General features: G+C 40.5%; 1 protein-coding gene across 1 annotated transcript in view; it reads right to left on the bottom strand.

Moving 5' to 3' along the window:
- Positions 1-276: 276 nt before the first annotated feature.
- WDR43 (WD repeat domain 43) overlaps positions 277-15,762 on the bottom strand; it is a gene marked incomplete at both ends in the record, with an annotated part of 50,228 nt that continues 34,742 nt past the window's right edge. Inside the window, 8 exons of the mRNA XM_080712019.1 lie at positions 277-465; positions 570-619; positions 3,580-3,649; positions 4,333-4,446; positions 7,407-7,470; positions 8,648-8,679; positions 10,860-10,946; positions 15,313-15,444. Of these exons, the coding sequence (XP_080568145.1) occupies positions 277-465; positions 570-619; positions 3,580-3,649; positions 4,333-4,446; positions 7,407-7,470; positions 8,648-8,679; positions 10,860-10,946; positions 15,313-15,444 (738 nt within the window). The remainder of the gene's footprint in view (positions 466-569; positions 620-3,579; positions 3,650-4,332; positions 4,447-7,406; positions 7,471-8,647; positions 8,680-10,859; positions 10,947-15,312; positions 15,445-15,762) is intronic.

The following is a 15,762-nucleotide window of genomic DNA, read 5'->3' as shown; positions in this document are numbered from 1 at the left end:
TTATATTATAAAAATATACCATATATTGGACACTCATGTCAGTACATTGCAGAAAATGTATCTATTTGCTGTGTAAAGTTTATTAACATTTGAATGAAACACTCTTATTTACACAGTTAAAAGTCTGGGGCGCCCAGGACAGCAAGGCGGCGTGGGAACCCGCTGACTGGAAACGGGCAGCGGCCTTGCATCCGGCACAGGGCAAGCTCCCTGGAGGGCTCGGCAGCATTGGGCACAGTGCACCAGTCTGCAGTCTGACTGGCTGGCTCTCTGTCTTCACTCTTCTTCACTTTCATTCTCAGGGTCCAAATCAGAATCTCCATTTAATTCCTTTTCACTCGCCCCATCTCTGTCCTCGCCATTTTCTTCTTTGTCCTCAGCATCCTCATCTTCCTCGTCAATCTCTTCCTCAATGTCCTCATCCTTTTCACTGTCTTTCTCTTCTTCGTCTTCATCCCAATCGTCCTGGAGGACACAAATGTCAAAGGAGAAAGTATCTGTGAAGGGCTTATCCTTAAAGAATATGAGGGTATAAGGCAAATGTATGCACCAGGAAACAAACCACTCACATCAGAATCCTTGTCTGCTATTTCATCGTCAGACTCCTCTTCAGAAGATTCTGTAGGAGAAACCAGCCTTCGTTTAGTGAGAAGCAGAGAACACAGTGCAGGACCAGATTTCTGAATTTACCCCCCACCCCACGGATTAGCCCTTTGAGTTCTTTATTTCGAGATAGGGTCTAAGTTGCCTAGGCTGGCCTCAAATGTACAATCCTGTGTCAGCCACCCAAATAACAGGGCTATTGTGCCCAACTGTTTCTAAATTTGCTTTTAGAAATAGTATTTATATTCAGCTATCACCCATCCAAAAAGTAACATTATGTGCATAAAAATAATCATAACAAAATCTCATCTTAAAATACTAAGCCAGCTGGGTGTGGTGGCGTACACTTGTAATCCCAGCACTTAGGAGGCTGGAGACAGGACAATCGCGCAGGTTCGAAGCCAGCCTCAGCTATTTAGTGAGGCTCTCAGCAACTTAGTGAGACTGTTTTCAAGTAAAATATAAAATAGGTCTGGGAGGATAGCCAGGAGGCAGAAAGGCCCAGTGTTCCATCCCAAGTACCGCCAAACAAAACAAAACAAACAAACAAACAAAAAAAAAAAAAAAACTAAGTCAAGTAGAGATGGTGGCACACACTTGTAATCCCAGTACCTTGGAGGCTAAGACAAGGGGTATAGCTCAGAAGTAGAATCCCCTTGGGTACAAGTCCCAGTGCCACAAAACAAACAAAGCAAGCAAGCCAACTAGCTAACCATTTCTGGAGCACCAAAAATAACCCAAGAGGATGTAGAAAAATTTTCCATAAAAAATATTTTTCTATACTTATTAAGAATACTTGGCCAGACATGCTGGAACACACTTGTAATCCTAGCATTTGGGAGGCTGAGACAAGAGGATCACAGGTCACAGACAGCCTCAGCTACTTAATGAGACCCTCTGCAACTCAGTGAGACCCTGTTTCAAAGTAAAAAAAGAATAAAAATATAGGGCAGAGGGTATAGCTCGGAGGTAGAATTCCCCTGGGTTTCATCCCCAGAACTGGGGGGGAAAAAAGGTAATACTTGAGCAAGATGTGGTTGCAGGCACATACTCATAATCCCAATGCTTGGGAGGCTGATACAAGAGGATGTCAGGATTGTGGCCAGTCTCTTAGTGACTATTTCAAAATAAAAAATAAAATAGTAAGATTAGGGCTAGAAGTAGAATGCCCCGAGTTCAATCCCTACTATCAAAATTTTTAAAAATTAAAAAGGTTTAATATACAGTGTTCTCCAGTAATCAATCAATCAATCTCTCTTTTGTTGTTGTTGCAGTACTGGGGATGCAACCCAGGGGCATTGTACCTCTGAGCTACACCCCCAGCCGTATTTTTTTTTTTAAGAAACAGGGTCTCCGCCGGGCATGGTGGCGCACGCTTGTAATCCCCGCACTTGGGAGGCGGAGACAGGAGGATTGCACAGGTTCGAAGTCAGCCACGCTGGCTTTTAAGAGACCCTGTTTCCAAAAATAAAAAAAATAGGTCTGGGAGTATAGCCCAGAGGTAGAAGGGCTTCCAGAAACCCCAGTACCACCAAAAAAAAAAAAAAGAAAGAAAAAAAGAAACAGGTCTCACTGAATTGCAAAGGGCCTCACTAAGTAGCTGAAGCTGTCCTCAAAACACGATCCTCCTGTTTCAGCTTCCCAAATGCTGGGATTACAAGCGTGCGCCACCATGCCCAGCTCAGTTAATCTCTTAATGTAATGACTATATTAAGATTTTGTATGCTAAATCACCTTATAATCTTTAAATAAACTCTACTTGACAATGGCATAGTAATTTAACTTAAACACTTCTATAATCAATTTGGTACTTAATGATCTTGGATGGTCTAAAATGTTTTCTTAGCTGGGCGTAGTGGCACACACTTATAATCCCAGTACTTGGGAGGCTAAGACAGGAGAATCCCAGGTTTGAGAACAGGCTCAACAAATAGATTCTGATCAACCTAGCAAGACCATTTCCAAATAAAAATAGGGATGGGAGTATAGCTCAAAGGCTGAGCATGGCCCCTGGGTTCAATCTCCAGTGCCACAAAAATCTAAATAAGTAAATAGTTCTCTTCACTATACTTTTCTGGTTTTAACTGTTAGTAAAGTTATACTTGACTCATAAAATGTTTAAACTGTTTGGATTTGTTCCTTGAAGGTTTGATAAAAATCATATAAAACTAATGGGCCCGGTTATCTTCTGATGGGTTTTTGATTAAGTTAATTTAGAGCTTCTGACTCTCAGGTCAATTTTGGTTATTAAAGTTTCCTAATGAATTACCAGTATCACCTATGGTTTTCGTTTTGTTTTGTTTTGTCTTGTGGTACTGAGGTTCCTGGTAGCCCTTCTACCTCCAGGCTACACTCCCAGACCAATTTGTTTTATTTTTGGAAACAGGGTCTCTTAAGCCAGCGCGGCTGGCTTCTAACCCGCGTGATCCTCCTGTCTCCGCCTCCCAAGCGCGGGGATTACAAGCGTGCGCCACCACGCCCGGCGCTCACCTATGTTTTTACATGTATAGGCAAATCTCTTTAGGGTTCTTCTCTTTAAAGATCTTCCACTGCTGGTCATGGTGACACATGATTGTAATCCCAGTTCTTGGGAGGCTGAGACAAGAGGATCTCAAGGTTTGTAGCCAGCCTCAGCAACCTCGTGAAGCCCTCTGCAACTTAGCTGAGACCTTGTTTCAAAATAAGAATAAAACAGGACGGGGATGTAGCCTTGCCCCTGGGGTTCAATCCCTAGAACCACATACACACACAAAGGTCTGAGCTTAATGTGCCTTTTCTTTATTGCTCTATCACACCTGTGCCTTCTCTTTCCTTATTTCACTGGAGCGTTTTGCTCCAGGCAGGCTTGGCTATTTTATTAGAGGGGTATGCCAAAGCAAGACCTTACATGAATGTTATTACAAGTAAGATAGCAGACCGAGTCACTGTGCAACACTAACTGTTCCCGTCTAGACACAACCCCACCCACACCTTTACCTTCTTCATACACCAGCTTTGCCTTCTGTCCAGGGGAAGGCATGCCTTTTGTTTTCTCTGATGCTGTAACCTGAAGGGCAGAGTAGAATTATGAGGCAAAGCGTAAGCCTGTCCCACACATCACAACATCGCCACGTCCACATCCTGCCACTGGCCCATTTACCCTCACCACACCTGAATCAACAACAGGAAGAAAATGTGCAACGAAGGCAGGGCAAAACAAAGCTTTGAATAAAGAGGGAAAGAATTACTCTGTAAAAGCTGGAAAACACTCTGAGGTAATTAAAATATTTTTGTGTCAAAACTTCTACCTACAGAAATACCCTATAACTTAACTATATTAACAACTGAAATATAGCGGTGAGAAAAGGCTTGAATGGAAGTTGAAACAATGCCAGGCACTGGTACATACTTGTAATGCCAGTACTTGGGAGACTGAGACAGAAGGATCGCAGAATCTCACGTTCAAGACCAGCCTCAACAGCTTAGCCAAGACTCTATTTAAAAAAAAAAAAAAAAAAAATCGGGCTACAGGAATAGCTCAGAGGTAGAATGCCTCTGAATTCGATCTCTAGTACCACAAAAAAGCTGCAATAGGTATAACTAAATCCTCTATCAAACAGGTATCATACTTCCACATTAAGGACTAGATTCTCATTTACCTGCTGAAAGAGGGAGCTCTGGCTGATTGGGTAAACAATCCTTATTCCTCTCACAATCAAAATTGAAGGCTGAACAATTTGAATTACTCACTTGCGTAATTAGAAGGATAAGCTTTCCATGAAGGTGTGAGAGTTTCTGAAAAGTTTTGACTCTGCTTTCCATTAGCTGGTAGAGTGTCCCCAGCTGGTGTACCAGGTCAGGCAACTAGGGGGAAAAAAATGATTGTTTGAAATTACAGTCACATTCTAGAGTTGACAACAAATCCACTCAGCTGTGCCTCAGCGCTCAGCCACTGCTTCTGTCCACATGTACTTCCGACAGCAGTGGCTGCTTGTGATACTTGCCTGGCAACATCGCAAATTTCCATGGAACACCCTCCATATCCTAGCAGAAAAAAATGACTTTGGAAAACTAACGAGCTGGGCGTGGTGGTACACACTTGTAATCCCAGTACTTGAGAGGCTGAGACAGGAGGATCACAGGTTTAAGATACAGTGACAAATCTGTTTGCTTTGCCTGTTTGGTTTTGTTGCTATCTGTCTGTTTTTGGTGGTACTGGTGATGGGACCCAGGGACATTTTACCACCAAGCTACAGCGGCAGCCCTTTTTGGTATTTTGTTTTGAAACAGGGTCTTGCTGGGGTGCTAAGAGTCTCACTAAAGCCGGGCATGGTGGTGCACACTTGTAATCCCCGCGCTTGGGATGCAGAGACAGGAGGATCGCGCAGGTTCGAAGCCAGCCGCGCTGGCTTAAGAGAACCTGTTTCCAAAAATAAAAAAAAGTATAAAATAGGTCTGGGAGTGTAGCCCAGAGGTGGAAGGGCTTTCAGGAACGCCAGTACCCCCCAAGTCTCACTATATTACCAAAGCTGTCCTCAAACCCATGCTCCTCCTGTCTCAGCCTTCCAAGTGCTGAGATCAAAAGCATGCAGCACCACGCCAGGCTCAAGTCTGTGACCTTTTGTGTCTCTATTTCATCCCAGCACCATGGGGAAGAGGGGATTATCTTGAACCTGTGGTACAGCTACAAAACAAGGGGGCCCATACTTTCCCTTTAATTAGCTTTTACTCGCCCTCCTATTTCTGACAAACATAAAATTGTATTTTACTTCGCCGGGCGTGGTAGCACACGCTTGTAATCTCCGTGCTTGGGAGGCAGAGACAGGAGGATCGCGCAGGTTCGAAGCCAGCCGCGCACACTGGCTTAGGAGACCCTGTTTCCAAATAAAAATGTAAAAATAGGTCTGGGAGTGTAGCCCGGAGGTAGAAGGGCTTCTAGGAAACCCAGTACCACAAAAAAAAAAAAAAAAAAAATTGTATTTTACTTCAATGTTAGTAACTTTTAATAACAGACAGGTGCAAACACAAGGTTTATTGCAAATGCATTTCAACTTATCACTACGTCCCATGTGTCCCCATTCAGACTGTGAGCTCCAAGATAGGGATCTGAACACCTTCTGAGTCTAGATGCCTAGCACAGACCTTGGCTTAGAGGAGCCATTTAAAGGTATTTGATAAGAAAAAAAAGAAATGCAGGAAAAGAAGGAAGGAAAGCACGGCTTTCTTAAAAATACTGTTGGTGGATTGTGAGGCCCTCTCCACACCACACCTTCCTGATATACTTTTTGTGTGTGTGTGGTACTGGGGATTGAACCCAGGGTCATTCTACCTTTGAGCTTTATCCCCAGCCCTTTGTTTTTTGTTTTGAAACAGGGCCTCACTAGGTTGCTTAGAGTCTCGTTACTTGCTGAGGCTGTCCTGCAACCTGCGGCTCAGCCTCCCAAGTGCTGGGATTACAGGCATGTGCTACCACACCCAGCCCGTACTTCTTTACTATGACATGACCTTGAATGTTATGCAACTTCTGGTATTTGTAACTCAGGAGTTGATTCTAGGAGGGATTTCCCCACAGGCCCCTGGATCTGTTCTTGCTTCAATGCAAGTAAATGGGTTAGTATTACCCAGTTTTCTAGCCAGAGTCCTAGGATGTAATGTTTGCTTTAATCATTCAACTCAGATCACCACTCCACTCACCACTGCCTCCAATTCTCCTCCAAGATTCCTGCAGGCTGGAGGATCTTACTGTTGATTGTCTCTCCCTCTTTCTAACATTTTGGTAAAGTTCTCTCTGGACACCCAAAGAACGAACTGCTGACCTCAAAGCAGGTTATCCATTAGTTTTCCCTATTTCAAACCAATGCAGGCAAAAGACTCTGAGACAGAGAAAATGGGACAGTGACCAGGAAGGAGGTGGGTGAAACTGGGTTAAGATATGAAGAGCTATAGGTTAAAGAGCAATTAAGAAATTTTCAACTATCCACTAAAATCTTTAAGAAAATAAAGCACCAGATACTCAAATACAGGAATAAAGTGTATAACTGTATTTCTGGCTTAAAACACAACTGATATAATGGATGGTAAAGAGCTCAACTTATAGCATATAGGATTTTTTTTATATTACTTTAAGATTTTATGCCTTTGTCTACTACTTATATCAATAGTGTTAAATCTTTTTTTTTTTTTTAAGGTATTGGGGACAGAACTCAGGGGCATTCTACCTCTGAGCTATACCCTCAATCCTATTTTTTTATTCTTTACCCTGAAACACGGTCTCACTGAGTTCAAAGGGCCTCACTAAGTATCTGAGGCTGTCCACAAACCACAATCCTATTTCAGCCTCCCAAATGCTAAGATTGTAAGCATGCACCACCATGCCTGGCTAAATCATTTATTTTTATTACAAACCACCTTTTATTCTCCTGGGATAAGGTAACACATGTATGTTAACACATGAAAAAACTTTAAAAACCTGATAAAATGTTTTAAAGGGAGGGCAAAAACATACGGAATATAAAAATTTTGTTGAGGTTATATGTATAGAAAAATGCTAGTATGTCAAAATATATAGCATTTTCCCAATCCTTTATTTTTCAAAGCCCTCTGTATATATTACTTTAAAATCCAGTAGAACAAGAGACCAATTTATTAAAGGCCACAACAGTGGCATTATGAAAGGGTTATGTCAATGCACCTTGGGAAAAGTAAATCTTTAAAGGAAGCATCTAATGGCTGAAGAAAGATAAGGGGTTACTTTTGTTTAGCTACTTATCAAAGTTTATAATCCTTTACAAAAGCCAAACTATTCATACTCAGAAAAGACTTACTGTGGATAGGTAGGATGCATGAACCGTTAATACACATTTCAGCCATTGAACCATTAAAACGGCACTGGAAAAAGAAAAAAATCCAAGTTAACTAATGTTCCTAAGTTCAAAATTTTAAATTGAGTAATAAAATTAGAAAAACCTAGATAAGCAAGTGAAAATCTGTTACGGTATTATCTAAAGATGACCATAATAATCAACACGTGTTCACTTCAAAGTCCTTTCATTCTTTCACAAAATCTACCTCAGAGTCCTGTAGAACACCAGCCTCCGAGGGGAAGGGCTGGAAAACCCCTCCCTATCAAACAATTCAATGTGACACGGCTCACTTCATAACTGAGACCAGGCCAGTCATCTTCATCCAAACTGAGATTGACTCTACACTTTAGGCTCATATTTGAACCTAATATCTATTCACTGTGTGTAGCTAACAAAGTTTTTGACACCAGCATTACAAGGTAAATATAGACCAAAACTATGAAAGCCAGTTCTATTTAATGAATTATCTTTCTCTTTTGTGAGCTCAGAAAGCTAATGAAGCATGTATCAAGAAAAAAGTCAGGGGAAAAAAAACTATTTTATAGATACCAATGATGCTGTAAGCTTAGCATCTCTGAGATGCTAACTTCCTGTTTAAGTGTTTAATCAAAGTATCTAGAAAAAGAGACTCACGAAATTTAGTCTTTTAGCTAAGAATATGGGGGAAAGGGTCAGTGGTAGAATTCTGCTGCCAGGGGCAGTGGCGCATGCCTATAATCCCAGTACTTGGGAGCTGAAATTGGGGAATCAAAGGCAAGGTCAGCCTCAACAAGTTAACGAGACCTAATTTCAAAATGATAAGAAGGCCTAGGGTTGTAGCTTGGAGGGAGGTAGAATGTCTCTGGATTCAATCTTCAGTATCAAAAAAATAAGCCGGGCATGGTGGTGCACAAATCCCAGCATTTGGGAGGACTCCCAAGATTGGAGGATCACAGTTCGCAGACAGCCTCAGCTACTTAGTGAGACCCTGTTTCAAAAATAAAGAATAAAAATATAGGGCAAGGGGTGTAGCTCGGAGGTCAAATGCCCCTGGGTTCCATCCCCAGACCCACAAAAAATAAATAAATGTATAGATAAATAAATAAATATTTCTGCTAGACAGAATTTGTTTCATTCCCCACTACTCAGATATTGATGGTTTTAATGACTACCTCTAGTTTACTTGTAAAAACAAAGCAGCTAAAGTCATCTAAACATCTTACCTATTAGGGTGTCCTTGCAGCCTCTTTGTAAGCTAGGGAGAGAAAAACAATATGAACTTGAGCACTTCCAAGCTGCCATCCCCATTAGCCCCAGACAAAAACCAGAAAACATTTCATAATAGTCTACTTTCAACCAACAAACTAAGAATTTATTTCCATTGTAGTTCCCTAATAGAAATGTAAATTGGAGTGTGTATGAATGAATAGGCAAAGTCATGGAGATACAAAATAAATAAATTAGTGATGATCAACTGAGGGGGCAGAGAAAATGGGAAGTCCCCACTAATGGATAGAGGATTTCTTTTGGGAAGGACAATAGCACAACCCATGAATGTATAAAAAATGAATAAAATTCATTTATTATACTGTAACTCTGGATTTTATGGTGTGAAAATTATTTCAATTTTCTAAGCCGGGCATGGTGGCGCACGCTTGTAATCCCAGCATTTGGGAGGCTGAGACCGGAGGATTGCGGTTCGAGGACAGCCTCAGCTACTTAGTGAGGCCCTCTGCAACTCAGTGAGACCCAGTTTCAAAATAAAGAATAAAAAATAGGGCAGGGGGTGTAGCTCGGAGGTTGAATGCCCCTGGGTTCCATCCCCAGACACGCCAAAAAAAAAAAAAAAATCTAAAAAAATCGATGTTGGGTAAATTTTGTTTTGGGATTGATAATATTTAAAGCTATGATCTAGCCGGGCATGGAGGCATATGTCTGTAATCCCAGTACTTGGAAGGCTGTGACAGGAATATCACAGATTTGAGGAGGCTCAGTAACTTAGTGAGAGCCTATTTCAAAATAAAAAACATAAAATAGGGCTGGAGATATAGCTCAGAGGTAGAACACCCCTGAGTTCAATCTTTTTTAAATATAGAGGTTTCCACTACCAATAATGGTACACAGGCCCACACTATGAATACTAAAAGCACTCTCACAAAGTGTTTCAAGATGTCAAACAAATGCAATTAAGTATGAATCCTGGTTTTTAATCATTTGTACTCATCCTTTAAATGGCATCAATGGAATTATGCATACTTTAAATAAAAAACAAAGAAAAAGATTTTCTCTAAGGTAATACTGGCTACACACGTAGCCAATCCCAAGTAAGCTGTGTCTCAGGAAACCTCAGCCTCACTGGCACGAAGATTGCCTGAGGAGTTGGGGTGCTGGGCTTCCTGGGCTCAGCACACCCACTCCCCTTCTGTCTACCTGCTCCTCCTAACACTGCTCAACAGTTAACTTAAGAAAAGACATGACAAGCACTTGTCAGAGACAGTGAAGATTATCTTCTCTAAGTCAGAGGCTGCACTAGATAATCTGTTTATTTGGACTAGATGATCTTAATGCCCTCTCTAGTTTCATATTGCCAGGGATAGAGACTAATAAATAGGCCATCTGCAGTAAAGAAAGTCAAAAGCATGGCAGGCTGGTGGTGCACTCCTATAGTCCAGTACTTGGGACTCAGAGACAGGAGGATCAAAGGTCTGAGAACAGTCTTTGGCAACTGAGACCCTGTTTCAAAATTTAAAATAAATTTTAAAAAATAGGGTTGGGGTATGCCGGGCATGGTGTCGCACGCTTGTAATCCTCGCACTTGGGAGGCAGAGACAGGAGGATTGTGTAGGTTCGAACCCAGCCTTGCTGGCTTAAGAGACCCTGTTCCCAAATAAAATATAAAATAGGTCTGGGAGTGTGGCCCGGAGGTAGAAGGGTTCCATCCCCAGTACCACCAAAAAAAAGGTTGGAAGGTTGGGTATAGCTTCAAAGTAGAATGCCCTGGGTTAAAGCCCCAGCACCCCCCCCCCACACACACACACACAAATGATTTCAATGTTACGTTAGAGTGCCTCATGGAATATAATGGGAAAACTCTAAGAATACAGGCGTTCCATGGTGGGATTTCTACTGCAACTGCCCCATGCAAGGGACATCCCTACATACAGCTTTCTATGGTTTAAAGTTCCAAATACCTTCTGGTGAAGATGGACACACTCATGCTAATGGAATAAAGGTCAAAGCATACATTGTATTTCCTTTCATTGGCTTGTGAATTCATCAATTTCACTTTTCTGTCCAAAGCACTTTCTTTCTATTTGCCATTTACTCTCTAAACTGCAGTGTCATTCAGTATTACAAATCCATTTCTCTAGATATTGGTTTTCCACTTTAAATCACAGAATTAGAACCTTAAAATAAAAAGAGCAGTTTAGTTACCTCCTGCAGCAGTGGAATAACAGCATGCAAAGGTATCCTTAACACAGTCTTCTTTATCAGGTTTAAGTTCCTAGTTTGAAGTACTTTCTGTGAGAAAAGAAAAGGATTATCAATATGAGTATAACAAAGTAAGGACACTGCAAGGAAAACTGTGTAAAAGGCAGCGCCGGGCGTGGTGGCACATGCTTGTAATCCCCGCGTTTGGGAGGTGGAGACAGGAGGATCGCGCAGGTTCGAAGCCAGCCGTGCTGGCTTAAGAGACGCTGTTTCCAAATAAAAATATATATTAAAAGAAAAATAGGTCTGGGAGTGCAGCCCAGAGGTAGAAGGGCTTCCAGAAACCCCAGTACCACCAAAAAAAAAAAAAAAGACCAAGGCAATAAACCACTAAATGAATTTAGTACATCAATGTTGGAGGAAATAAACAGAAAATGTTTCATTAAGTCTTGTGGCTATCATAAAGTATAGTAGTCTTTAGGCATCAGGAAATTTACTTCTTACCAATTTTTAATCCTCTCTCTCCTTTTTTGGGGGGTGGGCAGTACTAGGGATGGAATCTGGGGGCATTCTACCTCTGAGCTAGACTCCCAGTCCTATTTTTTATTCTTTATTTTGAAACCGGGTCTCAGGGAGTTGCAAAGGGCCTCACTAAAAAGCTGAGGCTGTCGGTGAACTAGGATCCTCCTGTATCAGCCTCCCAAATGCTGGGATTACAAGTATGCACCACCACATCCAGCTTACCAGTTTTTAATATAAAATACAGAAGAATATCTCAAAACATTTAAATATAGAGATAAGTACTACTTTAGAGATGCTCCCAAACCTCCACTTTATTAGAGCTGTCTCCATGACAGTGAACAAAACAGTACAATCACAATTAGCAAGAAACTCCTTTAAACTGTCAACTGATGTCTGTGTGTGTGAGAGACAGACAGACTAGGGATTGAAATCAGAAGTATTCTACCTGAGTTCCCCGCCCTATTTTATTTGTATTTGGAAACAGGGTCTCACTAGGTTGATGACAGTCTCGCCACTTGCTGAGATTGTGCTTGAACCCGTGATCCTATCTCAGCTTACCAAGTAATGGGATCGCACAAATACGCACTACCACATCCAGCTACCTCTGATATCTTAAACCAAAAGTGTGCACTCACAAAAAGTGTGCTTCACTGAAAACCCTTTGAGGTCAGACCTGGGAGAGATGCTGTCTCTACCCTGGACAGCTGAATGGACGACCGCTGACCAGGCTGCTCCTGCTTGTATAAACTACACATTCCTGGGGGGAGGCGTTTCAGCTTCTCTGTGCCTGACATGCCTCACAGAAGCCAGGGGAAGGGATTGGTGATGAAACAGGGCCTCACTAAGTTGTTTAGAGCGTTCACTAAGTAGCTGAGGCTGACTGCAAACCTGCAATCCTCCTGTCTCAGCCTCCCAAGTATTGGGTTTACAAGTATGCACCATCACACTGGGTGTTTTTTTTTTTTTTTTTTTTAAATTGTACTGGGTACTGAACTCAGGGCATTCTGCCATTGAGCCACACCCCTAGCCCTTATTTATTTATTTATTTATTTATTTATTTATTTTTAGTGTATGGCACTAGGTATTAAATCCAGGGATATTCTATCATTTACCATTGAGGTATACATCACCAGCCCTATTTTATACTGTATTTTGAAATGGAGTATTGCTAAGTTACCATGTGGTAAAACTACCTTTATACCAATTCATTCTAAATCCATCAATTACTATTTTAAAACTATGACATAATGAACTTCAACAGTAACAGAGTGCATGTCTCAAATCATCTCATCACTAAACTCTCACTTGTCACATGGTTCAAATGATCTAGAGAAGCTATAGAAAACTTCCTATGAACTAGTCTACAAATTACTTTGGAAATACACAATTCTTTTGATAAGACCTTAAATTTTCACAAGATGTTCACTCAAACCACCAACTTTCTTGGCTTAAATGGCCAAGTAGAGTGACCATGCTGCCAATTACTTACATTGGAAATTTGCTTAAGAACCCACAGTGGGTGGGTCACGGCTCAGCGGCAGCATTTGCCAGCATAGGTGAGGGCCTGGTCTAATCCCCAGGGCTGCACAATGACCACAATGAAGCAAAATGGAGGACAGAACACTGTGTGGCTCCCAAAACTCACTAGTGCTCTCATTACAGAGTGAAGATAAAATCTGCTGTCTAAACTGGGACACTGTGGGGAATGGAAGGGGTTACTACTAATACATACACCAAGATGAGTGATGGAAGCCAGAATTACAGAAAGCAAAATAATGAGTATGGCCTAGATACTTAGAAGCTATCCAGAACTACAAGGCATAAGAATTCTTAACAAGCTCTTGGATACTTATAATGCCCAACAAGATAGAGGCACTGTGTTAACAATTTTAAATTTAAAATAAGCAAATAAAAATAAATTGCTCTGCTCTGAGCTATATCATATTGAGAGGGGAATGAGCATCATTAATTTCTGTTAGGAATGTATTTAAAGAAACAACAAAGAGTTGATGCTGAAGAAGAGATTTTTTCTTTGGCAACTTTACTACAACTGAAACAAAAGGCGCCCATTTAAAAGTGCCCTATTTGGAAGGCTAGGCATCAGGAAAACATAAACACTAATGACATCTGACAATTTTAAAGAATTACTAATTCACATTTTTAGGTGTGATAATAGACTGGCTGTTTTCCAAAGGAACTTTTAAGTTTAATAGGGATTGTATCTATGGATGAAATGGTATTTGATCAGTTCTGAAATCTGTTTTAACATAACCTGGAGAGTCATGTAGGCAGATAAATGGCTAGTGTTAGTTAAAATTTGAAATTGAGTGATGGCTTCATAGTGATGTGCTGCACTATTCTAAATGTCTGAAAATGTTTCTTAGTACAAAAGAAAAAATTGATACCTGATTCACCTAACAAAGTTTCAAAGCAGAACTACATAGGGAATCATGACAAGTAAGCCATACTACATTTCAAAAATACTAATTGTTTTTTAAAGCTTCTTTTTTACAAAATCCTCATCTAGGTTTCTATGCTATGGTTAGCTAAAATTGATCTTGTAAAACAAATACATTGACAAACTACATTAAAAGTAGTACTGGGGCTGGGCACAGTGGCACACACTTTTAGTCCCAGTACTTCAAAGGCTGAGACAGGTGGACTGAAGGTTTGAGGACAGCCTCAACAACACAGGGAAACTCTCAGGCACCTGGCAAGAACCCTGTTTCAAAATAAATAAATAAAAAGGACAGGGGTTGTGTCTCAGAAGTAGAATGAATGCCACTGGGTACAAACCCCACCACCACACACACACACACACACACACACACACACACACACACACACACACAAGTAATTCTGGGGGTTTATATCTACTAGTTTTCTTTCTTTTTTGTTTGCTTATCTTTGTAAAACCACCTTAAGACAGAAATGTAAGATATTCCCATTTAGAGCCAGGCGTGGTGGCGCACGCTTGTAATCCCAGCACTTGGGAAGCTGAGACAGAATTCGAAACCAGCCTCAGCTACTGAGTGAGGCTCTCGGCAAGTGAGTGAGATCCTGTTTCAAATAAAGTATAAAATAGGTCTGGGAGTATAGCCCGGAGGTAGAAAAGCCCCTGTACCACCAAAAAAAAAAAAAAGAAAGAAAGAAAGATTCCCATTTAGACCAAGTGAAATCAATGACACTGTAAGTTGCATATTAAAGTTATATCTATACTGATACAAACTCTATTTCCACTGAGTCATTAAGAATGTACTTAACCATAAATTACTTTAATCTGGTCAGGTAGTATTTAAATTCAATTATTTTTCATCACACTTAAATTTTCCACAAAGACAATGTCAAATTGTAAAATCTAAGAGAAATTGAGTAACTTCATATAAGCAGTCACCAACTTACAGAGAAATCATAAATGCCTTCTTTTATACAGTTTCTAGTACTTTGATCTTTGTGTATTTTATAAAATATCCCCCAACCCTCTTGGATTTTTGCCCCAAACCTCCTACCCATTGCCAAGGTTCCACCTCACTGCCCCCTCTCACGGCCAGGGGGAAATAAGTTTCTGGAATCCAGAGTAAAAACTCAGGAACGCATTTTCCTACAGAAAAAAATATAAATGTGATCTAGTATGCTGAGTACTATAGTTCAGCTACACATTGTTTAAAAAGGCTTTTGTGAACTAAAGCCTAAAATCTAACAATTCAGAACAATATTTCTATGAGAAAATGCATTCCAGGTTTATAGGAATTCAACACAATCCCATTGTAGGCTAGTGACTGTTTGTATAAAGCCACCAAGTTATACACATTTGAATAAACTCACAAAATATTAAGAACTGCCACATGATTATTTGCTCTATGAATGTGTTACACATCAATCACATTTTAAGAAAAATTAACCATCTTAATTCATTGAAAAAAGCCATACTTACATTTAGCATTTCGAAATCATTACTTTCTAATCCTTGTGTGAGAAGAACTGGAAAACTACTTGTCTGCAGAAGGTCATCCTTTCTCTCTTTTGTATCTATATCCATTGCTCCTAGGCGTTCTTCAATGCTAACCTACAGAACAGTTTAGTGACAAAAAAAAAAAAACCACTGATTTACATCTTAACACCAAAAACTACATATATGTTAACGGTTGTTCCAATAAAATCTCATTATCATGATGCCAATGTATAAGTACAATATCTGTGATTCAAGTTTCTCGATTCTAGCAAAAAATATGAAGCCTACAAAGCACTGTTTGAAAATGTAATTCATAAAATCTCTCCATAGCAAAATTCAAAACAGGACATGACATGATTACTAAAGCACAAGAGAGGACCTATTATCAGTCAGTATGGTGGCACATGCCAATCCCAATACTTGGAAGTGAGA

This window comes from Muscardinus avellanarius (genome assembly GCF_963383645.1).
Source record: "Muscardinus avellanarius genome assembly, chromosome: 15".
Lineage (NCBI taxonomy): Eukaryota > Metazoa > Chordata > Mammalia > Rodentia > Gliridae > Muscardinus > Muscardinus avellanarius.
This window is presented reverse-complemented; position numbering and strand designations above follow the sequence as displayed.